Here is a 27,467-nt window from a genome sequence, read left to right on the forward strand (position 1 = left end):
CTAAGCCTACTTGTGATCTCTTTCTGTCAAATAAATAAATGAAATCTAAATTAAAAAAAAAAAAAGAAGGACCGGTAAGTGCAAATGCCCTGAGGTGGGAGCGTGCCTGGTGCACCTGTAAAACAGGAAGGATGCCAGGGTGACTGGAGTGACCCAAAAGGATGTGTCTTAGGAGATGAGGTCAGAGGTCAAGGAGTGGGACAGAGAGTGTAGAATCCTATAGGCCATCATAAGAACTTTGACTTTGACTCTTGAGAGCGATGAAGAGCCATTGCAAGGTTTTGAGAAGAGCTTTTAGACTTATTCTTTAAAAAGGATCACTCTGACTGCTGTGTTGAGAGTAAAATATGGGCATCAGGGAGGGCAAAGGCTGAGGCATCAAACCATTGGCTATTGCAGGAATCAAGGTGGGAAATGGCAATGTTCGAACAGGGAAGTGGCAGTGGAGGTAATGAGAAATGGTCAGATTCTAGAGGAATTTTGAATATCTGTAGGATATGATAATGGATTGGATATAGCACAGGAGAAGAAGGGAGGATGATTAAGCATAACTCCAATGTTGTGGTCTGAGTAGCACACGTAAAAAAAGGAACCCTTTTATTATGGGCAATTTCAAACATGTACATAAGTAGACAAAAATAGTGTAGGAAACCCCTGGTAGCTACCAACAAGCTTCAGTAATTATCACCTATGGTCAATTTCATTTTTTCTATGCCCCACCCCATTCTCTGTCCCAAACTATATTGAAGCACATCTCAGTCTTACTTGCATTTAATATGTAAATCCTTCAGGGGGCGCCTGTGTGGCTCAGTTGGTTCAGTATCTGCCTTCAGCTCACCTGTGCTGGGATCTGCCTGGGTGGGGCTCCATGCTCAGTGCGGAGTCTGCTTCTCCCTCTCTCTCTGCCCCCCTCCCCTTGTGCTTTCTCTTTCTCAAATAAATAAATAAAATCTTTTAAAAATATATAAATCCTTTAGTGCATTTTTTAAAAAAGATTTTATATATTTATTTGACAGACAGAGATCACAAGTAGGCAGAGAGGCAGGCAGAGAGAGAGAGAGAGAGAGAGAGGAGGAAGCAGGCTCCCTGCTGAGCAGAGAGCCCGATGCGGGACTCGATCCCAGGACCCTGAGATCATGACCTGAGCCGAAGGCAGCGGCTTAACCCACTGAGCCACCCAGGCGCCCCTTTAGTGCATTTCTTTAAGGAGATAGGCCTCCCCTTTTCTTACTAAACATGACACAAAGAAGTTTATTACTTGTTAACAGTTGACTCTAACAGAGACCATGAGAACGTCAGTGGTACCACAGAAGGGAAAATCAGGGAAGGCTATTTGAGGCAGGCTCTTCATACCAAGAAACTGGCCATGATTAAGCAAGGATTATGACACAATGGTTTAGGGCTTGATGAACACAACAAAACGAGGGTCTTGAAACAGTCTTGATAAGCAAGCTGTTGTCTGAGACGTTAGCTTTTATAGATTTTTCCTTCTAGGCAAGACTTCCTTGGAACAAACCATCGTCATGTTGAAACACATGGTTTCAGTTCTTATTTCAAATAGAAATTAAAATACCTAATACAGGGGCGCCTGGGTGGCTCAGTGGGTTAAGCCGCTGCTTTCAGCTCAGGTCATGACCCAGGGTCCTGGGATCGAGTCCCGCATGGGGCTCTCTGCTCAGCAGGGAGCCTGCTTCCCTCTCTCTCTCTCTCTCTCTCTCTGCCTGCCTCTCCGTCTACTTGTGATCTCTCTTTGTCAAATAAATAAATAAAATCTTTAAAAAAATAAAATAAAATACCTAATACAGTTAAATAGCCAGTCAATTAATAATTTCCTTTCTTATCTCATAAAAATATTTCTCCTGGTTTTTCAAGTCAGCATCTAGGTGAGGTCCACACATTGCACTTGGTTTTGTGTGTTTAAGTCTCCTTTAAGGTATAGCTTCACCTCTTTTTTTTTTTTTTTCTCTCTAAACGTTATTTTTGACAAAGCCAGGTCTTTGTCTTTTGGAGTTCCCACAGCCTGGATTTTTTTGATTTCACACATGTGGGGTCATTTAACATGTTCCTTTGGCCCGTGAATTCCCTTTAATCTGGAAGAACTGTTGATCTCGGCTTTAAGAAACATGGCAAACAGGGGGAAGATGGAAGAATTGGAAGCACCAGGAATCTGTCTCTTCATCTAGTTGCTTTGACAGAATCTGTCTGATACAACTGTTTGGAACTCGGTAGTATGTTGAAGGCTTTCAATTTCTAGGGGAAGGCTTGGATGGTAAATTGTAGTTAATTTTGGTTCTTTTTATTTTTTTTAGAGATTTTATTTTGAGAGTGAGAGAGAGGGAGAGAGTGAAAGAGAAAGAGAAAGAGGGAGGAGGGGCAAATGGAGAGGGAGAAGCAGGCTCCCCACTGAGCAAGGAGCCCAATGCGGGAGGCTGGGATCATGACCTGAGCCGAAGGCAGAGGCCCAACCCACTGAGCCACCCAGGCGCCCCTCTCCAATTCTTTATACCACTTCTCTTGCTCCTTATCCCTCAGTTAGTAGGACCAATGCCTAGAAATGCAAAGAGCCAGAAATATCCTACTGTTCGGTCTTGAAGTTTCAAAGTAGGCTTATGTAAAGTAAGACAGAGACAATAATTCTGAAGGGCCAACTTTTGATTTGATAGACCTGGAATTTTCAAGTTCCTTGAAAGGCCTTATGGCATGATTGTTGCAAAACAATAGATTTGGGAAGAATGTGTGATAGTGGTCCGTGTAAGATGGATGAGAAATCCCAGGGGCTAGGCCCCATCTCTTTCCTACCTAAGGAGGAAGCAATTCCCTGTGCAATGATCTTTTCTCCAGATCTTGGGGGAATTTCATCAGCTATGTGGGATGCCACCACAACCCAAGTCCTGAAGCACTGGGACTTGAAAACTGTTGGAAGAGGCCCTGAAATAGCTGAGAGAGGGATGGCAGAACTGAGAGGGCCCACTTGGGTGGCCATCAGTGCCCAGACAGTGTTGGAAGTTCCCAGTGGACGCCAGCAGGAATGGAAGCCAAGTTCCAGGTATCAGCAGAAATATGGACACGAGCAGCAGAGAGGCCAAAACTAGACAGTCACCTCCTTCCCACCAGTCCTGTAACCAAGCCCTGGGTGAGGAGAGTGGAAAGGGAGAAAGCCCTGAGGTGGCTGAGTTTATTCAAACTGGTTAAGTTTCTACCTACCCCTGGGTCAGATGAGGGATTGTTACAACCAAAGTATTCAAAAAATCAACAATATATCAAAATACTTTTATATTATGTACATTTATGTAAATATATTATTATATTTGAGCTTGTGGCCTAAGAAATTTGCCCGTGCTGCCTGAAGTTCTTTGGCATATGATACACGTAATTTTTAAAATGCCAAAACAATCCATGGGCCAAATTTTGGAAAATTATGTCATTCTTCCATTCACTCAGGGTTTTCAGTGACATCAAAAAGCCATTGTCCTATGGAAAACATTTACTTGGCTTTTTTGTTGTTGTTTTTGCCCTAGATGGCATTTACCAGTCATAGTTCTGAATGCTTATTATTTTAGAAACTTATATGCCCCCTCATTAAATAAAAATTTGATTTGTTTGTGCTTTCTCCTGTAAACTGATGGGAAACTGGTTGCTTAGGGACAAAGATGAAGTATTAGCTGGAGTGTGCCTTTAACTCAAAGAGTTGATTTAGAACCAAAACTTTCTAGAAGGAACTTGGATGGACTATACTATGGCCAAACTCCCCTGTCCTTTGTCCTCTGTGGGGTCAGTAGTCTGCATTAAGTCTCCTTCCACCCCCAGTGCAGTTGGCTATGTCAGGTAAACCACAATAAAACTATTTAAATGAAATAATGCCTGTTCCCCCCTTATCATTTCCCCACCTTTTACTTTTCCCTATGTGGTTCCTCTATCATTGGAGTCTTTTATGAGATGGGTTTTATGTGTTCTTGAGTAAGAAGCAGAAGTCAAAAACACATCTTCCTCCCAAGAGTCCCAGACCCCAGTTTTCATACCCTGCTGAGCCCCAGCTGCCTCTGATGTTCCCTGTGTGCCCTGAAAATGCATGAAGTAGGCAGCAGAGAAGAGAAGGAATAATGTAAATGGGCAAGAGACAGGACATAGGAGATGGGGTCTGTTATAACAGAAGAATTTGGAGTCTGATTTTTCAAATTCTGCCATACCTCCCAGAGAAATACTAGAACAACACAGCCAACTGTGTCCTTAAGGTTGGGCTCAGAGTGCTCTGAAGGAGACTAATGCTGATTTCTTGCCCAGCTAGCAAGAGAAAGTGACCAATTAAGAGTGGAAGGAAAACCAGACTTTAGGTCCAAGTATCAAAATTCGGGTCTTGCTCTGCCCATCGCTATGTTAGTGTGAGATAGTGAAGTTTTCCAGATCTCTGCTTCCCTTTCTGCAAAATGTGTGGGTTGGAGACAGTGAATTTTCAGGGTCCTTTCAGCACTAAAATTCCACTTCTAGACTTGGGTTTTACAGCAATCACAGCAGAAACTTTATTAGAAATATAAAATACATCCATAGGAACTCTCTGTTCTTCAGCTCTCCACTCGCTCCTCAACTTGCTGACCAGCAGTCAGAAGGCTTCCAGTCAGAAGAGGTGTCCTGCAGTCCAGGATGAGAAGCACTTCCTCAGGAACAATGGACAAGTTCCTGCAGTAACAGCAGCAGCACTAGCTCTAACCTCCAAACCAAAACAGGAAGCCAGGTGGCCCCATTTTCAGTCTTTCGGGGCTGAGGGAGAGACTGATATGGACAAATTTCCTCCACCCACATGGGCCCTACTGTAAAGATCCCAGACATCAGCCTGCAACCAATTATGGATGTACAGCCTTTGACCTCCAAAAATGAGCTGATGCCTCCTGTAGAACAAGAAAGGATGGGAAGATGCATAGATGTTTTAGGAAATCAGAAGGGAATCATTCCTTCCTCATTCCTAGAATCCTGGAGTGTCAGAACCTCTTGGGATCCACCCAGATGTCTGGTTTTCCAGCCTCTGAAACCACTGGGTGTTGAGTTTACCTCCAGTGATCTGAAGTCTTCCTTGATAGCACTGAATTGTATCATTGGGACAGGGAAGAGAAGGAGCATTCGGACAGGTTCCCAGAGCCACACAGGTTGGGCAGTGGAAGCGTGGTGACACACTGGGAGCTAGAAGGCAAAACAGAGGGCAATTAAGGTATGTCCTGCCTCTGGATTTGTCTCTTCTTTCTTCCTTTCTTCCCCAAGTCTTTGCTGCTGACACCACTGCAATCAAGGCCTATCACTGCAATCTCCCCATACCTTTTCAACTGTTTCTCTTTGCTATCAGAACCCACCCAACATGACTTCCAAACTGTGTGCTTAGGTGTAGAGACAGAGATGAAAAGGACACAGTTCCTGTCATTGACATCACCGAGTAGGACATGCCAGTAATTTTAGTACCTCTCAGTAGGCACTGTGTCCGAAGATAATGGCGAATGAATGGAGGAATATCTATTTGGAAGAATTTGCTAACTATTTTTACAGAGCAGACACCTGAGTTGAGGTGGAGGGTAAACAGAGATTAGCTGAGTGAAAATGGGGGTTGGGGGAGTAGCAAAGTGAACAGCAAGGAAAAGGTCTGGAGGTGTGAGCAGCTTGCTGGATTTGGGGGACTGGGAGACACTGCCGTGTTAGTATTCAGTTGGTAGACACAGATAGGGCTGGACTGGTTTTTCATGGCCAGCATCTATTCTGATTGGCCAGTACTATATCTTTTGTTAAATATTTTGACTACTGGCCCCAGCTGGAACACAATAAACAGGGAAGGAAGAAAAGGAAGTTAAGCTGAAAAGGTAGGCAGGGCGATTGCCATAGGGGCTGGCCAAATCCGGGAAGCAGTAGCTGCCAGACTGATTAAGCCATACCATCCTGGAAACCTCCACTGACCCCTTATTGTTTAAGAAACACAAAACCAAACTTAACACCACGGCCTTCTTTGCCTTCCTGGTGCTCTGAGCAGTGTTGAGACCCCAAGGTAACAACTTAGAAAAAGGCAGGCAATGCCTCTCTGCCTACTTGTGATCTCTGTCTGTCAAATAAATAAATAAAATCTTTAAAAAAAAAAAAAAGAAAAAGAAAAAGTCAGGCAAAAGTTCTGAGGTTCTGGGACGCCTGGGTGGCTCCATGGGTTAAGCCTCTGCCTTTGGCTCAGGTCATGATCTCTGGGTCCTGGGATCCAGCCCCACATCAGGCTCTCTGCTCACCGGGGAGCCTGCTTCTCCCTCTCTCTGCCTGCCTCTCTGCCTCCTTGTGATCTCTCCCTCTCTGTCAAATAAATAAATAAAATCTTTTAAAAAAATGAGGTTCTTTTGTGTATGGCCCCGTTGGGCCTGAGCTAAGTAAGAACACAGAGAAGGAAGGCCCGCCATCTTTTCAGGGGTTTGCCTACCTTCTCTCAGTCCCCATGTCTCACCTCCTGGCGTTCTTTGGGTCTCTTCCTCCCTCCACAGCTCCATTAAGCTCCCCTTGCTGTTACATAAGGACTCATCACAGTAGCTGCTGTAGGATACTGTGATTATGCCTGGGGGTGGGGAGTGCTGGATATACGTTGTCGCCAGGGTCCCCTCCGTGACGCAGCCCTTGGTGCCCAGAACTGCTGTCTTGGCCCCTGTTCGGAGACAGTTGGGAAGGAAAGCAGGATGTGGACCTAGGGTTTGGCCCCGGGGAGGGGGAATGGCCCTGCCAGGACAGACCCCTCCACCCACCCAACCCAGCTGCCCTTTCCCCATTTACCTGCTTTAATCATCAGAAGGGATTCCTGGCAGAACGACCCACTGTCACAAGTCTCAACTTTCTCTGTGGTCCAGTTAAACGTCCTCTTTGGGTCCTTTACTATACTCGTGGATATGCCCCTGTGACAGTACAAACTTGGCTCCACTGCGGAGGAAAGGAGATCAAGGGAAGCACGCTTGGCCTCCCCTGTGCGGCCCTGGCCCGTCCTCTTCTCCAGAGGTGCCTCCTCTGTGAACCAGCCCTCCCCCACCCCCAACCCCCATTCTTACAGGCCAAGGAGGGGGGCCCGAGGAGGAGGAGGAACAGCAAACTTTGGACGCGACCGGCTGCCATGGCGTCTTTCAGAGCCGCCTGGAAGAGCGGCCAAGGATCTGCGATTAGAGAGAGAAGAGGGGGCTGCTCAGCCTCACACAACGAGGCTGCACAGACGTTGCGGCGAGGACTGGTGCCGTGGGGCGCACGGCGCCACAGAAGACCGTGGTCCCCACGGTCTAGCCTGCGAGTCTGAGCTGTGCCTGTTTCCACAGGGCAACCCTCCGACCCAAATCCCTACTCCCCGAAGCCAAAGGTGTTCAGCGACCAGTACCGCCCCACCTTGGGGTCCGGCCCAGACGCCCCTTCAGCCTCAGCCCGGGGTCAAGCCCATGTTCTCCCACGCCCCGGGATTCTCGGCCCCCGGGCCTCCCACAGCTCGAAATTCTGCCATCCCAGTCCTGTTCTATCGAGGGCTCCAGGGCTTTACGTTCCAGCCGCCATTTCCCGCATGACCCAGGATTCTGAGTCCCCGGCCTCCTCCCCTCTCAGACCCAGGAGTTCTTTCCCCCCATCCTCTTTCCACAGAACCCAGGAGTCTGGGTCCTCAGCCCTCCTTTCCTCTTTAAGGGACCCGGATTCCACCTGGCTTTCAGATAACCTCACAGGAACCTCACGCTGCTGGAGGAACGTCCTAGAACGCCCCTCTCATTCCACTCCGCCTTGACTTGGCCTCTCAGAGAGACACGGAAGGCGGGGCCACCTTTGCCCAACAGGTCACTCGAAGCCCCATTGGTCATTGTGAAAGCATCTGATGCGCTCATTGGATGAACCCGAAAAACGTTGCACCCAATTGGCCTTGGAGAAGTCCGTTCCTGGCGGGCTTAGAAGGCACGCATGCGCAGAATGGCGAGCATGCTGGAATTGGGGGGAGGGGAACAGGTGTTTGCTGCGCTTGGCGAGGAAAGCCAGGCCGGTGGTGTGTCCTCAAGTGGCCTCCCTGACCGCTTTCTCTCATGGGGCGGTGGAGTTGGCTGTGCTTGGAGGTCACACCCTTGCCCTCCACTGTCCTCCGCTGCCCTCCACTGAACTATTCCCCCTTCCATGTGCCCAGCCTCGACCCCGCCCCCGCCCGGTGGTCCTAGACACTGGGAGGCAGCTTGGTCTCGTCACCTTCCCTGACGGTGGATCCTGGCGGGCCGGTGGGGTCACAGCACGAGCAAAGCCGTCTTCAGAGTCGTTTCCAGCATCACTGACGCCGTGCATGAGCCGTGACTGTGAGGGCACAGGTTGCCGCCATAGCTCCCCCACGTGGCTGTGCCTCTACACCAGGAAGACGTGGCTTTCATTCGGATTTCTCATTCCTGGCTGGAATTGGAAGCTTTTCAGATCTATATGTAACATGAAGCAAAGGGGTGTTTTGTGTACTCTCAGACGTGGTGCTGTTTCTGTGAGTGCCGTGTTGTAAATGAGTATTTATTCATTATTTTTGAAGATTTTATTTATTTGAGAGAGAGAGAGAGAGTGAGCAAGCAAGAGAGAAAACACCAGCCAGGGGAGGGTGGGGGAAGCTGACTCCCGATGAGCAGGGAGCTTGATGTGGGACTAGATCCCGGGGGATCAGGACCTGAGCTGAAGGCAGACGCTTAACTGACTGAACCACCCAGGGGCTGTAATATTTGTTTCTAATAGAGAAAATACCACAATTAGAACAATAACAACAACAACAAACTATAGAGAGTTAATACAAATATTAAGAGAAAGCAGTTTAGCTAGATAAGGAGTGATATCCTTTTAAGAATTCACCAGAAATGCTTTCAAAGATGAACTAAGATGAACTAAGGACAAAAGAGCTACAATTGGGTTATATCATAGCCCTTAATTATTTCATGTTTTAACATTCTAAACACTAAGAATAGGCATGTGATTCCTGGAGGGGGTGAAAAATATTTAGGTGTCAGATGCCTTTAGATCCTGGGGCTAGAGGACAGGATGTGTTGGGATTGTTAGGAGTCAGGAATGGGGGAAGCCCCTTACAAAAGAGCCATGGCCAATCCCAGCCTTGCCCCAGCAATCTGGCTAGACAGTGCCCACAGTTTTCCGGGGAGTAGGTCTCTCTGTATGATGGTAGTGAGCATGGGTGATTCTGTCCTATCTGTCTGGCATACTCTGGAAGCTTTGGCGGTTCTTTGTCTTGATTGATGCCTCCTAACAAGGAACAGGCTTAGGGGATAGACAGTTTTTAGTGCTCATTGTGGTTTTGGCACAGCCTTCAGGAGCAAAGTAAGAGAAAAGATAGAAAGAAATCCACTTCAAATCATGGGTCCCTGATGCCTGGCCCTGAGTTCTCTCATCTCTCAGGAATCTGTGAGTCCATGTTTCCGGCCCTCTCCTCCCTCAGACCCAGGGGTCCAGACCCCCAGCACCTCCTCCCTTAGACCAAGGAGTCCAGACCCCCAACCCCTCCTCTCTCAGACCCAGGAGTCCAGGCCCCCAGTCCCTCCTTCATCAGACTCAGGGGTCTAGCTAGGTCCTAGCCTACCGTCATCTGGACCCAGAAATCCAAGTTACTACCCCTCTCAACTCTCAGCATCTATACATAAAATAAAGTACCCTTTGTGTACTTTCAGAATTGGTACTATTCCTGGAAGTTAAGCTATAAGTGAATATTTATTTTCAATAGAGAAAATGCCTCAGTCAGAATGGTGGTAGTAAAAGCTCTTAATTTTATGTAAAAAATACATTAAAAGCTTTCCATTGGGGACAGTTAATATTAAGTATACCTATTAATATATTATTAATAAAAACATAAGGGACAGTTAGTATAAATATGAAGAGGTGGTGGTCCTAAGGACCCTGTACCTTAGGCTCTGGGACCCTTCCTCAACTCTTCCCATTTCTCTGACTAGCACTTGCCTTGTCTTCAGGCCTGACCCCGAAGCTGGCTTTTAGCTCCTGTAGTGAATTTATCCTAAATTGGCTCTTGGCCTGTGGATTTGTTTTCTGGGGCTGCCATAACTAAGTACCAAAGCCCAGGAGGCCTACACAACAAAAGGTATTATCATCACACTTCTGGAGGCTGGAAGCCCAAAGTCAAGGTGTTGGTAGGGTTGGTTCCTTCTTTTTTTTTTAAGATTTCATTTATTTATTTGACAGAGAGAGAACACAAGTAAGCAGAGCAGCAGGCAGAGAGAGAGGGGAAGCAGGCTCCCCGATGAGCACAGAGCCTGATACAGGACTCGATCCCAGGACCCTGGGATCATGACCTGAGCCGAAGGCAGAGGCTTTAACCCACTGAACCACCCAGGCACCCTTTTTTTTTTTTTTAAAGATCTTATTTATTTATTTGACAGACAGAGATCACAAGTAGGCAGAGAGGCAGGCAGAGAGAGAGAGGGGGAAGCAGGCTCCCTGCTGAGCAGAGAGCCAGATTCAGGGCTTGATCCCAGAACCCTGAGACCATGACCTGAGCCGAAGGCAGAGGCTTAACCCACTAAGCCACCCAGCTGCCCCTCAAATGGTATTTTTAAAAAATATTTCACTTCCCACTGTTGGTTGCTAATATTTGGAACTATTTAAGATTATATAGTATAGGATAATATAGAATATTTAAATCTTACTAGCTCGGGTATAAACTTCACTCTAGGGCTGGTTTAGCCCCACTCCTAAGGTATGATTTTTTTCTGGGGTCTCTACTGAATGTCCTGTGTCTTCAACAAGGTCCCTCTGCCCTGGTTTCTTGGAATTTGAGTGTTTTCCCTTTCAGAGTGGGCTTTGGACATTGTTCCACATATAGCTCCCTGAAATGTTTTTTTAAGTTTGTACCAGAAGTCACAAGCTTAGATAAGGGGACTTGTTTTTGTTTTTTTTTTTCCTTTTCTAGTCTAAAGTAAGTTGCCTGTATGTATCTGCTTGCTTGACCCTAGTCAGGGAGGGAGCATGGCAGTTTTTGTTTTTTGTTTTCTGGGTTTTTTTTTAAGATTTTATTTATTTATTTGACAGACAGAGATCACAAGTAAGCAGAGAGGCAGGCAGAGGGGGAGGGGAACAGGCTTCCTGCTGAGCAGAGAGCCAGATTCGGGGCTTGATTCCAGGACCCTGAGACCATGACCTGAGCCGAAGGCAGAGGATTAACCCACTAAGCCACCCAGGCACCCCGAGCATGGCATTTTTATTTGTGTTTTTTGAATTCATTTTTGGCAGTATAAAGATGGCCCCAACCTACTTCTATATAAAGTAACACAAAAGCAGGCATTCAGAGTTAGTGTGGGTTTAAAACTGCATTTACTGACGTAAAATAAGTAATAGTAAATTTTCTTTAGGTTCAGTTTTTATTTTTTTAAAGATTGTATTTATTTATTAGAAAGAGAGTATACACCAGCAGGAGTTGGGGGCAGGTGGAGAGGGAGAGGCAGACTTCTTACTGTGTGTGGAGCCTACTGTGGGGTTCAGTCCCATGACCTTGAGAGTATGACCTGAGTGGAAATCAAGAGTCAGATGCTTAACTGACTGAGCCACCCAGGTGCCCCACTGGATACATTTTTCAAGTGTGTGTGGGAACATGCGCAGTTTGATGGATGCCTCCAGGCCCTGGTGGACACTGTGAGGATCGTGCCCACCGGACTGACTGCCCCCACCTCTCGTCCCTGGCCTCTCACATGAGCTGGGACTGGGCCAAACCCATCCCAGCATCCCCTCTCAGCACCTTAACTGCACACATAATTCCAATGTTCACTTCCGGTCCTCACACAGGCTCAGCGTGCACACATCTCCTGTTAAAGTTCTTTCCCACCACATGGTTGCTGCAGCAAGAATCATGAGTCACTATTGAATCTTTGGTCCCTCCTGCCCCACGTGGAATCTGTCACCCAAGCCTCGCCAGGTCCCCCACCTGCCCTGACATTTCTCCTAATTCTCTCTCACTTTCTTCTCCACCATGACCACAAATCCAAACTGCCCTTTCCTACACGGATGTGGCAGGGTCTCACCAGTCTTGCAGGGCATTAGGTTCCTGCTGTTGCTCTAACAAATGAGCACAACTGTAGTGGCTTCACACAACACAATCTGTGAATCCTAACGTTTTGTAGATAGCAGCCTGACCCAGAAAGAGCCAGAGGGATTGCTCAAGATCATCGCCCCATTTAAAGACCAGCCTGTTAACAACCTTAATTCCCCGTTGCCTTGTCTAGTCATATATTCACAGGCTCTGAGGAGCAGGGTGTGTACACCTTTGGGGGTCACTGGTCTGCCCACCACACTCGGCTTCTACCATTTCCTCTCTCTCAGGCCATTTCCATCAGGCAAGCAGAGCGATACCACTAGAATAACATCATGTAAATAGATCCTGTCACTTCTGGAAAACAAATAAAACCACGAATAAATAGTCCCTTTAGATATTTCTAACTGCACCTTGAATAAGGTGCAGATCCCTCATGTGGCCCCCAAAGCCCTGCCTGCTGGACCCCCAGGCTTCAGACGCACTGGCTGTTCCAGGTTTGAGGGGAGGTGGGTGTGAGTAGAGAGGGATGGTTTCCCTGTCCTTTCATTCCTGGAGGTAGATCCCCTTTCTTGTAAATGTGTGGTGGGGTCATGAAGACTCAAACCTTCCGTGTAGCTCTTCACACGAAATTCTAGCCTCATTTGAATGATGAGGCGAAAGAACCAGAACATGGCAGACTGCGTATTTCCAGGTAGCTCGGGGAGAGATGTCCCTCCCCACTGGGTGCTTATTCCACACCCATTCTTTCCCCTCCATGGTCTCTCTGGAGCCAGGATCCTTCCTCTGGGTCTTTAGGTTCATCATGTGCCTTCATCCCAGCCCATTTGTACCCGGGAGGGCAGCCCCTGCAGGGAAGCTCTCTCAGGCCATCAGCAGGCAGGGAGGCTGAGGGTTCATGGTCCCAAGCTGCAAAGCTTCCTAGGAAAAGGGAAGGTCTGTTCAACAAGCCCAGGGCTCACCAGTGTGACTGCCACGGCCCAGGGCTTCGTGGGGGTAAAAAACTGTGGTAAGAAATCCTGTCTCTTAACATGAAGCCCAGTGGTACTCCTGAGTGCAGAATGAGGACAGGCCCCAGGGCACCATCTGGCTCTCTTGGGTGAGGATGATTGATATTCCGAGAAGCAGTGGCTCTGGTCCCTTTCCCATGACGTTGCAGCTCTACCCACTTGGAGGGGTTCCCTCGATGCCTATTCTGGAGCTCGTGAGTGGGAAGAACGCCATCAAGAGACACATTTTGCGCCCTTTGCAAAGTGTCCTCTTTGCCCTAACCATCTGTCAACACCACGAGTGACTCTCCTCCACTTTCCTCTTCACTGCCTGCTAGACACTTCACCTTTAGGGTGCTAATTCCGTTTAGTGTCTTCAGAAAAGGCAAATATTTTCTTGAACACAAGAGAGCTTCAAAGGCCACATAGCCGCTGACTCAGGAACTTCACATCCTGCTCACCTAAGGCGTCTCCCTCCTCAACATCCCCTGTCCTCTTTCTTCCTTATTAAATTTAATTAACTATTAGTATTATTTTTAAGGTACATTCTACATGGGACTTGAGCCCATGGCCCTGAGATTAAGAGTCTCATGCCCTACATACCGTGAGCCAGCTAGGCATCTGCTTCTTTTTTTTTTTTTTTTCTTTTTGAATGTGACATCTTGGACTCCTCAGCTCTCTTGAATCCTTTCATCTGCCCCCTTCGACACTGCTCCCTCCTCTACCCCTATTTCCATCCCTGCATGCCCCTTCCCCTCCCATCTTGGCCCCTCATCTCCCGATTATCACTGGAGTTCGAGCCTCCTCCCCATTGTGGGCTCTTGAGAGGCTCAGAGATCCAACAAGAAACCATCTGGAGTGAAATGGGCTGATTGGGAGTAGGAAATGAACCTCACCCACCAACATACTGTATTTGTCCCACCCAGAGCTTCCTTTTTGAAGACAGGAAGGTTTCAAAGGCTCCAGGACTCTTCACCCCAATTTCTCCCTTAAAGCAGTCTCTTAAAAAAATTAGAGTAAAAAACATATAACATTTCATGTACTACCTTTAGCCATGAACCAGTGTACATAGTTCAGCAGCATAGATATAGTCTCATTGTCAAACAGTGCATCTCTAGCCCCTGCTCATTTTGTGACTGACGATCTGTACCCATAGGTCTGTGTTTCCTCCCCTTCTGCCCCCACGGTCCCCACAGTTCTTCCCATTTTTTAAGTGTGACTACTTTAGATACCACATATAAGGGGAACCATAGGGTATTTGTCTTTGTGTGACTTGCCCATTTTACTTCACAGAAATTACAGAATGACCTTCCTTTCTAAGATGGAATAGCGTTCCATTGTATGTAGATGCCAGGCGTTCTTTCTCCATTCCTCTGTGTGTGGACACATGGGTGCTTCTACCTCTTGACTCTGGAGAGGAACCCTGCAATGAACGGGGACGTGCGAGTAGCCCTTTGTAACGCTGCTTCCAGTTCTTATGGATGTCAAGTCAGGAGTGCTATGGCTGTGTCACGTGGTAAGTCGGTTTCCTCATTGGGAGGAAACACTGCACTGTGTTCCAGGGCAGAGGGGCCATTTTACATTTTCACCAACATCGCGTCAGGGTTCCAGTTCCTTCGGATCCTTGCCAACACAATCTGTTGTATGGTTTTTGGGTTTTGGTTCTTTTGGCTACTGTTGTTGCTAGCGGCCATCCTAATGGGTGTGACATGGTACGTTGTTTGACTTGCTTTATGTAATGATTACTGAGCATGTTCTCAGAAGCTTGGTGGCCATTGTATATCTTTGAAGAAATGTCTTTTCAAGACTTCTGTCCATTGTTTAATCGTCTAGTTTGTTTTTCTCATTGTTGTGACTTTTAGGGTTTTTACATCTTCTAGACATGAACCCATTAGTAGATATACGAGTTGCAAATCCTTTTCCCATTCTGTAGGTTCCCCTTCCACTTGTTTGATTGTTTCTCTGGCGGGCCAACAGTCTTTAAGCTGGAAATGGCCCTGTTTTTCTAGTTGGCTCTTATTGCCTGTGTTTTTGACGTCATGTTCTAGACATCATTGCCAAATCCAATGTCATGATGCTTTTCTCCCCTTTTCCTCTCTCAGCTTCATGGTCTTAGGTTTTCTATGGAGAATCATTATCTATTTTCAGTTAATTTTTGTGTGTGGTAGAAAGGAAGGGTCCAGTTTCCTTCTTTGTATGTGATACCCTATCTTCCCAAGTCTTTTCATTGAAGAGACTGTCCTTTCTCGTTCAGGTGGGATTGGCACCCTGTGGAAGATCATTTGGCCATGTATGGAAAGGTTTATCTGGGGCCTCTCTCTTCTATTCCTTTGGTCTATGTGTGTGTCTCTGTGTCTGTGCCAGGACCTCACTATTTTATTTCCTGTATCTCAGTAACGTGTTTTGAAATTGGGATACCCAAGCCTCCCACTTTTTCTTTTTCTAGAGTGTTCTGGCTCCATGGGGTTATAAATTGAAGGATGATTTTTTTCTACTTCCTGCCAAAAATGCGATTGGAATTTTAATGTGGATTGCCTGAATGTGTATGTCACTTTAGGGGTATGGACATTTTAACAATGTGAAGTCTTCTGAGATGTGGTTTTGTTTCTAAAGAGGATGGATTTTCGAAGAAGCAGTTGCTCTGGTTCCCCTTCCTTCAGTGTCCCTGATCTCAAGGGATTTGTCCACCTGAAAGGGTGGACAACACTCTTACAACACTCAGGGACTGTCTGAGCTGAAAAGAGGACAGGGATTCCAAAGCTTCAGATCTAGAGATTGTGTGAGGAGATTGAACAAGCCGGACCCTTTCCCTACTCTTTTAAAGTTTTTTTTTTCTTTTAAAGATTTATTTATTTGAGAGAGAGAGCACAAGCTGGGTGAAAGGCAGAGGGAGAGAGAGAGAAGCAGAGTCCCCACTGAGCAAGGGGCCTGATGTGGGGCTCCATCCCAGGACTTGAGCCGGAATCAAGAGCCGGGTGCTCAACTGAATGAGCCACCTGGGCGCACCTCTTCTGGAGCTTTTTTCTCTCTGGCTTAACTCTCTGTTACTCCATGGGTACCTTCTTCTGTAGTTTATCCTCTTTTCTTCTGTCACTGACTGTGTTACTGCTGTTGCACTCATTCAGTTATGTGTCTCCGGAAATGGTGAACTTCTGCTAAGGACACTGGGGACTTCGATGGGCATTTCCCGCCATATGGGCATTTCCCCCCAACCTGGCTCATCTAAGCCTACTCCCTTCTCATCATCCGCTGATCTTTATTCATCCTTTACATAACATAGATATTTCCTTCAGCTCTCCCGAATCCTTTGATTGTCCCCCATCAATACCCCTAGTTCCACCACCCCTTTATCCCTAACTGGCATACCCATGCCTGCCTTCTGAACCCCTCAACTCCCTGTAGTCACTGGCGCTTTAGGTCTTTTCCCCTTCCCCTCCTCTTCCCCATGACCCTTGGACATTTGGGGATGAGAAAGCATGGTACAGAGTCTGTGTGTTAAGCATCATTTAGGATTAAGCAGACCTGAGAGGGCAGGAGTGTCCAGGGGCCTAGGGAGTCTAGGTGGGGGTTGACCCACCTGCTGTGGGGAGAGCAGCTAGAGCCTGAGGGATGTGGTGGGGGAGCCATTCTTCCAGACTTGGTGGGGGGAATGAGAGGTGGGTTAGGGGGTTGGTGGATCTCTGAAGCCTCTTAAAAACTCAGAGAAGCCCCCAACACTGGAGAAAAAGCACTGGTTTCAGAGAGCCCACGTTGGAGTAGATAGTCATAAGGATGAAAAGAAACCTCCAGAAGCTCAAGGGAGGGTGTTTGTATCTCAAAGGGCTGGAAGTTGTGAGAGCACAGGTAGAGCTTAAAGGGCACAGCAGCATGTGGGCTAGCACAGGACTCTAGGAACCTGGGTCAGACCCCTGGAGATCCCAGTCAGCGGAGGGGCGGTGGCGCTCAGGGTCTGGAGCTCATGGAGGGCTCAGAGAGCCTCAGGACACCAGGGAGGCAGAGGCTGGACTTGAATGAAAAGACAGGACTGAAAGGAGGAAAAGCATGTGAGCTGGGAGCTGTCAGAGCAGAGAGAGTCTGGGAATTCGGGCTAGCAGAGGGCTGGGGAACGAATGCCCATGAATTAAGGAAAATGATTTTATACTAAAACACTGTATTTGTTCACTAATTCTGTATTGTACTGTGTTTGCCTGAAGACATTTTCCAAGATGTTCAGTAACTTAAAATATTACCCTTATGCTAAATTAAGTCAATTATGGGTATTCATTAAATACCTAAGTCACTCCTAACTGTTACATTCCTCACAAAGCGTCATTGCATTGCTATGGAGATTTTCTGTCTCTTATTGAACATGACATTCAATAAGAGACACATTGAGAAGTTATAGCACAGGGGCATATGAGGATATCAAAGGTTAGGAGAGGCCTCTCCCTGATGTCTGCTCTCATATCCTGGTCTTGATAGTTTCTGGTTCTCCATACCCAAATGATCTATGTGAAATAAAAATGTCTATAAGAGGGCACCTGGGTGGCTCGGTCAGTTGGGTGTCTGCCTTTGGCTCAGGTCATGATCCTGGGGTCCTGGGAATTGAACCCCGTGTTTGGCTTCCTGCTCAGAGGGTAGTCCACTTCTTGTTTTTTCCTCTTCTCTGCCCTTCCCCCTACTCTTTCTCTCAGATAAATAAATACAACCTTAAAAAAAAGAGAGAGAGAGAGAAAGTTTTGTAGGAAAGGTAATCAGCCTTCCATGTGAATGATCCTCAGGTAGGAGGAATCAGAAAACAGGAAAACATTGGGAGCAAGGTATGGTGCATGGGTTTGGTGAGAACAGTTTTGTCCCAGTGTGAAATGGCATTGGTTCCACCGTAGGACAGATGAAAGCCTAGCACAGAGCCCGAATGCACATACATAGAGAGTAGCAGAAGTTTCAGGGTCAGGCAGTTTTATTTGTTCTGGTTCCCTCAGACTAAGATTACCTGGGTTTATGTATAAGAACTTTTGACAAGAGCCTTTGGTATCAAGTGTTGTGATGTCCAAGTGAAATTCAGTATTTTCTTTGTTACAAAGACAAAACTTTGTTGGATGTTTGGTCTGCTTTGAATAAGAGTGTGTGAAAGGAAAAGGTTCTCTTCAGAATAATCTGCCAACGCAAAAGAGCTAATCAGAAGAAGCAAAGGTGTTTCTTTTTTTTTTTAAGATTTTATTTATTTATTTGACAGAGAGATAACAAGTAGGCAGAGAGGCAGGGGGAAGCAGCCTCCATGCTAAGCAGAGAGCTGGATGTGGGGCTCCATCCCAGGACCTTGAGATCATGACTGGATCCGAAGGCAGAGGTTTAACCCACTAAGCCACCCAGGTGCCCCGCAAAGGTGTTGCTGATTATGGGAAGAATTGGGTCCCTTCTGGAGGGCACGATACGAGTGGGGGGGGGCAACGTGTTACCATGATCATGGACACAGGGCTGCAGCCGGGTAGTATTTTAAAACTTTTTTTTAATATGAAGAGAGAATTACTGGAGTTCTTTAGTACTACGGTAAAGCAGAAAACTGCCCCCAAAGATATTCTGAGTTTTATCCTTGGATCCTCAGAATGTTCCATTCCCTGACAAGGACACTGCACCTGTGAGATGGAATGATGGCTCTGGACTGTGTGGGTTGTCTGTAATCTGAAGAGAAAAGAGAAAGAAAGGGAGGATTGGCCTAGGAGAAGATGTGAGAGGAGCGAGGGTAGGTGTGATGGGGGACCAGGACCCAGAATGAGGACAGCCTCCAGAAGCTAGAAAGGAGAAGAAAAAACATTTTTCCAGGGAGTCTCAGAAGGGTGGGCATACGTATAGACACCTCCTTTTGGACACAGTGAAGTCCATTAGGGGATTGCGGGCACCAGGACCATGAAGGGGTTTATAAACAGGTTAGATGGTTATGGAGATAAGCACCCTAACACTAAAGACTGGAGTTCTCCTGGCCAAGTGGGGAGTCATTAAGCAGTAAAAGCCCAGAGAAGTGCAGAGACTCTGGGGACGCAGGAGCTCAAGGTTTTGCAGTGGGGCCCAGTTGATTGATGGTGGGGGGAGGGGGGTGGCACAGGGCAGAAAGTAGGAAGGGAGGTTAGAGTCCAGTGTGGGAGCTGAGTCCAGAGAGCCAGGAGGGATTGCAGGGCATGGGGATCACACAGAGGCCAGAGGTCATTCCAGGGAGGAAGGGGGTTCTGGTCAGGAACAGTGTGGTTGCCAGGGTAGGGGAATGGAGGAGAAGGGCACAAGGAGAAAGAAAGGCACCAGGGTGGAGGGATCTTGGTTTGGGCAGGGAGGGCCAGGGTTTCCCAGGGTCTGGCTCAAAGCAGCACCTGTGTCGGGCAGTTTCAGCATCACTCCAGGATTCTTCTAGAAGGTAAAGGTCTCATTTCTTCCCAAGGGGCCTTCAGCTCATGGGCTCATTATCAAGATCCTCCAGGGAGTTTTGGCATAACTGGAAGGCATAGGGAGAGTAGTTTGTGGGGCACAAGGAGGACAGGAGGCTGTTAGGAAGGGGACTGAGGCTGGGTGACCTCAATGGACAAAGCCCAGATGCATTGAGTGAAGGGGGCAGAATCTGCCGAGCCCTGGACGACTGGGGGTCAACTTGAAGGGGGAGGGGAAAACTCTCTGGGGTTCATGGCACTTGGCAGCCAGTTTTATTTCTTCATAAATAAATAAAAGGGCCTTTCTACTAGTAGGTGCTTTTGAAACTCTCGAGCAGACAGCCCACAGAGTTCCTGTGTTTGCCACCAAGGGCGGCTCAGATGTGACACCAACTGTGGGATTCCCCAAACTGTGTATGAAGTCATTTGCACAGATGGGGTGGTGGGATAAGCTTTGGCCCCCAGGAGCAGGGGGTGCCCAGCTCTCACAGCTGCCCGCCAGGCTACAAAGCATATTTACTGACCACTGGGTGGGGGTCTCCTAAGGGAGCAGATAGATTCATGAGGACAGACCAGTCCCCAATGTCTCTTTGTTGGTAGGGTTCCGGGGCTTGTGAGGGCTGAGTTCGAGGTTGCCGTTTCCGAGCTCTGCTTGCAATGAGGCGATTGAAGCGTCTGAGAGGCACAGGCTCCACGTTTCCTGGTCAGCCCCATGACCTCTGCGGTTCTCTGGGGAGGATTGTTCCACTCATACCCTCTCCCCCTCCTAGGGGTCTCTCCCTGACCCGGGGGGTGTCATTCTCTAGAGCTTTCTGAGTTTCACCACCCCCCACCCCAACGTGGGCTCCCTGGAACATGAGTTTGGAGGCCTTGTTCATCCCCCCAGCTCAGTCCTCAACCCAGCTTGCTCTACTTGGGCCAAATTTGAGATGCATGCCCACAACTCCTTCAACCAGTTCATGGTTTGTTATTCTCTCACCTTGAACTTCTCCTGGGGAGAAGAGACATCCCCAAAGCCCCCTGAGGATGCTGGGCCTCAGAAGCCACCCCTACCCCCATCATCCATTCAGCAAATCTCACCCAGGCTGTGGATCCCCGCCCCGCCCCACCCCGCCCCACCCCGCCCCATGGAGCTCTCTTTCTCATCACTGTGGTTTTTCCCTACCTCTTCTTTGGGTCCTGGTCACAGACCCTGAGCCACACAGGAGAAAGAAGTCAGTCTAGAATGGGGCAATAAGACTAAAAGACACTCCATTTGTTGATACAAAATTTGTTTGCTCTATTGTGTAAAACAAGAAAGAGCAGAGGCTCCAAAGCAAACCAACCCTTTATTGAAATCTGGGAGATGCAGATTCAGGAGGAATGTGAAATGTACTCTGAGCAGAGAGGAGAGAGAGTTGACGAAGGTAAAACCTGCAGGTTTATATAAACTCTGAAAGAATTATGATTGTTATTATATGAAAAACTAGCTTTACTATGTGTAAACTGGTCACTGTGGCTTTGTGGAGCTCAGCGAAATAAGCTTCCTTCTGAGAACTGTGGTGGAACGCAGCCATTTGTGGTTGACACAGGCTAGAATTTCATGTTATATCCAGAGGTGATAGTGCATAGGAACAACTTCAGCAATGGTCTTGAGCTCCATGTTAGGATTCTGTAACATTAGTGATTCATTTTGAAAATCCCCGTTCACAGTTGTGAGCCAGGCTTCTTTGTGAGCTCAGTACAATGTGCCAGTTGATGTCTGGATGAGAGTGCTGAGCACACGCAGCCTCCAAGGGCTGTAGATAAGCTAGTGAAGCAATCAGTTCTCCAGATGATAAGAATTCCTGCAGAAAGCCCAGATTACACAGGTGTACCAGTTGTTAAACCATGATCACATCATTTGATCTAAAAAACATCTCCCCCCCCCAAACAGAGGTGCTATTTTATTGTGTCTTAAAGTATAAAACTCATTGTGTTCATCAACTACATAGGAATCAGAAAGCAAGAAATTTAGCTCCGAACCCTCTATATTTTCCCCCATGAACTTCAGAATTGCTTTATTCCTTCCTTAGTTTTTGTTTTGTTATTATGTTCAGTTTTTGTTATATTTTCAGTTAGCCAACATAAAGTACGTCATTAGCTTTTGGATTAGTTTAGAAAACATCTGCATCCAAATTAACTAGGCATATGTATCAAGAAATTTCCATAAAGTTTTTTTTCATCAATCATATTGTTTTCCAGTGGCAAGAATTCTCGCAGAGAGTCCAGATTATACAGGCATACGAGTAGCTAAATCATTCGGTTTAGAAAATGTCTTGTAGGGACGCCTGGGTGGCTCAGTTGGTCAAGGGTCTGCCTTCAGCTTGGGTCATGATCCCGGCCTGGGATCCATCCCACACTGGGCTCCCTGCCTGGTGGGCAGCCTGCTTCTCCCTCTGCCTGCTGTGCCTGCTGTTCCCCGCTGCCCCCCACCCCCTCTTGTGCTCTCTCTCCGACAAAAAAATGAATAAAATCTTAAAAAAAAGAAAGAAATAAAACACTTTGTGTTCAAAACAACATGGCATATTTATCAAGAATTTTCTATCAATCATATTGCAAACAACAGAAATAAGTTTGTCAGTGGCATAAATAAGAGTTCTGTTCAACAGAAACTGGCACATCTCTTTAAACCAGTCCATGACCTTCCATTGGTTCTCTGGAAATGTCATGAACAAATCTGGGATATACCTTCTGACCTTATGCAGGACAAAGGTAGCTGCAGCTTCCACCATGAACTCTATGACCCAAAGTTTGATACAGAACATGATTGGCTCATTATCAGACATGGTGAGCGAGCACTTGTCTCCTTCCCACCAGTATGTTCTAAGCCGGCAATGAGTCAGTCTCCGTCATCACGTTCTCACACGCAGGAAGGATTCCTGGCCAGTGAGCTGTTGCACGAGTCCCAGCAGCTGTTGACATGGACATCCTACAGAAGAACAACAGTTTTCTTTCTTTTTTTTTTTTAAAGATTTTATTTATTTATTTGACAGAGAGAGATCACAAGTAGGCAGAGAGACAGGCAGAGAGAGAGAGAGAGAGAGAGAGAGAGGAGGAAGCAGGCTCCCTGCTGAGCAGAGAGCCTGATGTGGGACTCGATCCCAGGACCCTGAGATCATGACCTGAGCCGAAGGCAGCGGCTCAATCCACTGAGCCACCCAGGCGCCCAGAACAACAGTTTTCTTTCACACATTCTCACAACACAAGGCGTGTCTCCTGACCTTGCAGTCTGTTTACCAGCTGCGTGACCAAGAGGACCACGTTTTGGCTTTGGGTTGTTTTTTTGTTTTGTTGTTGCTGTTTTTAAACTTTTATTTATTGATTTGAGAGAGAGAGAGCACCAGTGGAATGGAGGGGCAGGTAAGGGGAGAAGCAGACTCCCCACCGAGCAGGGAGCCCCACTCGGGGCTTGATTCCAAGACCCTGTGATCATGACCTAATCAACTAAGCAACCCAGGTGCCCCTAAGAGGCCCACGTTTGCCATTTGGCCCTTGGTGCTCCAGGTCTTCTGGACACGGGTAGCTCTTTGTGTTGATAGGAACCTTGCAGTTCTCCCACACTCCTGTGGGGCTCCCTCTCCTCTAGGACCTGGAGATTGTGTATGGGAAGAAGTAGTGCAGTGGGACAATTTCCCAGCTCCTTTCAAGATTTCCTCATGGTTTGCTCATCCCAGGGGCCACTGCCATCTTTCTGCCCCCTGCCCCGCTGACCACATGCTTCACCATACTGCCCTCCTTTCAGTCCAGAGCTTCAGAAATGGCCAGGTTTTCTGAGACCCCAGGGCACCTTGGGAATTCAGCAACCTGGCACATCTGCCATCCTCCCCTGTTCTTCCTTCCTCCTTTTGGCCCTTTGACTTTCCCTTTAGCTGCCTTAGATCCTTTGATCTGTCCCCCTTCAGTACCTTCACCTTCTCCAGCCCTGTGTCCGCACCTCTCAGACCTTTCCCTTCCCACAGGGACTCATCAACAGTGGCAGTCTCTGGGCTTCAGTGTGCTGCCCTATCATGGTAATTTGAGGGGCTTGAGGGCACCACCTGAGGCTGTGCAGCTCCATGGAAGTGGGCTGGATAGTCTGTCCCTGGGACAGGCTATGGAGACACTCAGATGGCCACTTGGTCTTCAAAGTTACAAAGGCCACTGTACTGGATTAGAACACTTCTTTATTTTTAAACCAATGACGAGGCGTAGATCACTGTTGATAAATTAAACACAGCAGACGGTTGCCCATTGCTCTGATTTTAAACTAGCAGGGCCAAGTTGACATGGTTCAGAAAATTTAACACTAATGAAAACATTAGATTTAGTCTTCCTAAGATCTATAAAATTATCTCCTTTTCCCCCTAAAGATCTTATTTATTTATTTGTTTGAGAAAGAGAGAGAACAAGCATCTGTGGGGGGAGAAGCAGAAGGGGAAGGAGAGGTACAAGCAAGACTCCATGCTCAGCACAGAGCCCAAGGTAGGGCTTAATCCCAGGACCCCAAGATCATGACTTGAGCCAACGTCAGATGTTTAATCGACTGAGCCACCCAGGTGTCCCAGGATCAGTTTTTTTTTCTTTTTTAAAACCATCCAAAAACCCAGTGGAAATTCTTAAGAGTAAAGATGAGAAAGAGGTAGGAGAGTTGATAAATTCCTTCACCTTTGCCCTCAGGTAATTGAGATCCTAAAGTGATCCAACAGAGGTTCTTTGAGTGAAGTGTTCTCAAATCCCTGAAACTCAAAGTTGCCAAAGAGAATTCTACAAAATGGCCAGTCCCATGTGTCAGGAGACAGCTAAGGAAAACACTCTCCCCTCTTCAACGAAAACTTATATAATCAGTATAGATTACTGCCGATTCTTCCCATCCCTGTTCATATACCCCTCTGCAGTGTGGCTTTGTTGCCTTTCCCATCCAAAGCTGGGATAAATTTCTCTGTCCCTGCAAGGTTGGCAGGGGGACCCCTGGCTGACTCAGTCAGTAGAACATGACTCTTGATCTCAAGGTTGTGAGTCTGAAGCCCATATTATGTATAGAGATTACTTAAAAATGACATTTTTGAAAAGGTAAAATAAAATAAAGCTGGGCATAGCTGTGCGACTCATTTGGCCAATGAGACAGTAAGTTTAGAATAAACTTAGCAAACATGAACATTTGCACATTGGGGCTTCCTCTGTTTTGCTGTGTGAGGCCCTCGCTTAGAAAAATCTGGCTGAACCATGAGCATGAAACACCACGTAGAGGGGCTTAGCTCCCAAGCACCAGCTGTCAGACACATGCGTGGTATTGTCTTAAACCATCCATCCTCCGTCAAATTACCAGACAAGTGCAGTCACGTGAGCATCTCCAGGTGAGACCAGCAGAAGCAGGACAAGGGAAGCCCAGTGGAACTGGTGGCCCACAGGATTGTGAACAGATAAAATGGCTGTTGTTTTAGGTGACTATTTGGGATGGTTTTATATGCTCTGTAGAGAACAGACATAATGTTGAAAACCCAAATAACCACTTCTTGTTGGGCCTGGGGAAAGTAGTGTTAAAGAAAAATCTCAGACATGAGGTGTGACCACTGTTGTTCTCACTGGCAAGGGATAGCTCCAGGACAGGTTGGATAGAACTAAATAGAATGTCTTACCAGAAGGTACACACATGAACTTGTCTTCAGTTTCAGCCTAAATTTATTTGGTATGTAAAATTATTCATTGGTTCTTGACTGGGTCCCAAAGTAAATCTGAGTAACCTAATTAATGGAGAATTAATAATCCATTCCCACTGGAAAGTTTTTAAGAGTTACAAAAAGTCAGGGGCACCTGGCTGGCTCAGTCAGTGGAGAGAGCCACTCTTGATCCTCAGGGTTGTGACGTTGAGCCCCACACTGTGTGCTGAGATTACTTAACTAAGTAAAACTTAAAAAAAAAAAAAAAGTTACAAAAAGTCAGACAAATAGCTGTCTCTGGTCACCAAGTTTTCTAGTTGTCTCATCTGATTGGTTACAGGCTGGTTGCAGATCGGGGAAAGAATTTTGTCTTTTGTATACCTGTTTCTGCTTGCTTGCTTGCTTGCTTGCTTTCTCCTTCCTTCTTTCCTTCCTTCCTTCCTTAAAGCAATGTGAGGGCCAACATCCATTGCTCTCCCTGTACCCACTTCTCTTCTGCCAGGGAAACCTGGTCTTCCTATATCTTGGGAATTGTGTGTGGCTGCCCCTTGGTCACGTTGGGTGACTTCTCAAGCCAGTGCTCACACACCACATGCTTTGGAATTTGGGGTGCACCTGCTTCTGTCAGTGACCATCCCTGGTTCCCTAGCAACCCACCCAGGGGTGAGGGTGCCCTGACAGGTTCAGAGATGGAAAGGAGGACAAGAATCAGTTCTTTAAGTATTGAGAGCCTAGGTGTCTGGGTGGCTCCGTCAGTTCAGTGTCCGACTCTTGATCTCATATCAGGTCTTGGTCTTGTGGTCCTGAGTTCAAGCCCAGTGCTCGCTTTGGCAGCACATATACTGAGTTCAAGCCCAGCATGGAACCCACTTAAAAAAAAAAAAAAGAAAGAGAACTGAGAGCCCAGGGTATCCTTAAGCACTCTCAGGACAGAGTACAGCCAAACCCGTATTTACATACTTCCTGGTGGCTGTGGGGTATGGGACCTGGTGTGCTGGAACTAACTCCGCTTGGTTTATGAGACAATGTTTAAATTTTCAGGAAGTTTTTAAGCCAGTGGCTAAACACAACCATTATTGGGATACCGGGGTGGCTCAGTCGGTTAAGTGTCTGCCTTCAGCTCAGGTCATGATCTCAGGATCCTGGAATCAAGCCCTCTATCAGGCTACCTGCTCAGTGGGAAGCCTGCTCTCCCTCTCCCAGTCCCCTTGCTTGTGCTCCCTCTCTCACTCTCTCTGTCTCTCTCTCTGTGAAATAAAATCTTTAAAAAACAGTAAATACAACCATTATTAAAAATTGAATTATGTGGGGCGCCTGGGTGGCTCAGTGGGTTAAAGCCTCTGTCTTCCACTCGGGTCATGCTCCCAGGGTCCTGGTATCGACCCACATCGGCTCTCTGCTCAGCGGGGAGCCTGCTTCCTCCTTTCTCTCTGCCTGCCTCTCCGCCCACTTGTGATCTCTGTCTGTCAAACAAATAAATAAATCTTTTTAAAAATGGAATTATGTGAAGTTGCAGCCAAATCTCATTAAGACAAAGGTAACAAACACTTAAAAATCATCCCTTCCTCATGATCTTAGTGCATTTTCGTATTACCTGTGCTCTTGAGAGTATTTATGTACTTCTGTTGCATCTGTGTGGTAAAAATACCATGTAACAGTTACCACGGGGCATTTCTTGTCAACTCCATCTTCCGAGACATTGTGGTAGCTTGAAACCAGGCGTGGTGGAAATATTTACACCGTGGAAATCAGCAAACCCTACAAATCAGAGCTTTTATTTCTCCCCTCAGGGAAGCAGTTAAACATTTAGCAGCACATCATAAATGTTCCTGGCCTTGTGTTCCTGTCCCTTTTGTACAAGGGAGCTTTCTTTCCCTGTTTCAGTGTTGAGCCTTTTCCTACAGGTTGTGTAGGAAGTGCATGGCATCCCCTAGGTGTAGAGCATTTGTGCAGTGTGCAACCTGACCTGGGTTCCCAGTGTTCCTCTTTGTTTTATATTGTCACAACAAACGATATATTTAAAATGGGAGTCATTTGGTTCCTTTGGATGATCGCAGAGAGCAAACAGGGAAAGGAGCCACGGAAAGATGAGACTGTCCAAATGGAAAAGGGATGGGCAGTCAGAAGGCTTCCCTGGCAGAGCGTCCCTCCCTGCTCTGCACTCCTCCATGGCTGCCTGCCCTCAGGACACAGGCCAAGGACTCCATCTGGCTTTGCAGGTGCTTAATCAGCGCAGCCCTCCCCCTCCCACCTTCCCATGCCAGCACCCCCCAGCAGCCATCCCCAAGACGTGCCCGGGCGTTTCCTGCCTCCTTGGCTTTACCCTTTGTTGCTTCTGCTTGGCATGGCTCTCCCTTGGTTGCCCACACCCACCCCGTCTACCTGGAAGGCTTGTGATCAA

The 27,467-nt window shown here is 47.1% G+C and overlaps 2 protein-coding genes across 2 annotated transcripts in view; one reads left to right on the plus strand and one right to left on the minus strand.

Moving 5' to 3' along the window:
• The window catches only part of CD177 (CD177 molecule), a 39,031-nt gene that overhangs the window by 411 nt on the left and 11,153 nt on the right, over window positions 1-27,467 (plus strand). The window contains exon 2 of the mRNA XM_044257239.1: window positions 14,308-14,530. Coding sequence (XP_044113174.1) covers window positions 14,362-14,530 — 169 coding nt within the window. The 5' untranslated portion in view covers window positions 14,308-14,361. The remainder of the gene's footprint in view (window positions 1-14,307; window positions 14,531-27,467) is intronic.
• On the minus strand, window positions 4,654-7,110 carry TEX101 (testis expressed 101). Its single transcript, XM_044257238.1, has 5 exons — window positions 7,047-7,110; window positions 6,778-6,921; window positions 6,434-6,652; window positions 5,044-5,172; window positions 4,654-4,883 (listed from the first exon to the last, which is right to left on the minus strand). The coding sequence occupies exons 1-5, from the start codon at window positions 7,108-7,110 to the stop codon at window positions 4,654-4,656; spliced, it is 786 nt and encodes a 261-aa protein (XP_044113173.1).

This window comes from Neovison vison, chromosome 7, assembly GCF_020171115.1.
Source record: "Neovison vison isolate M4711 chromosome 7, ASM_NN_V1, whole genome shotgun sequence".
NCBI lineage: Eukaryota > Metazoa > Chordata > Mammalia > Carnivora > Mustelidae > Neogale > Neogale vison.

Excerpts from the sequence above, each read along its gene's own strand:
- TEX101 (XM_044257238.1), bottom strand. The coding sequence starts at position 7,110 with ATGGCAGCCGGTCGCGTCCAAAGTTTGCTGTTCCTCCTCCTCCTCGGG. Across the intron at positions 6,653-6,777 it reads CCTTCTGATGATTAAAGCAG|GGGCCAAGACAGCAGTTCTG; the intron begins GTAAATGGGGAA and ends GTCTCCGAACAG. Across the intron at positions 4,884-5,043 it reads AAGACTTCAGATCACTGGAG|GAGGCATCAGCTCATTTTTG; the intron begins GTAAACTCAACA and ends CTTGTTCTACAG.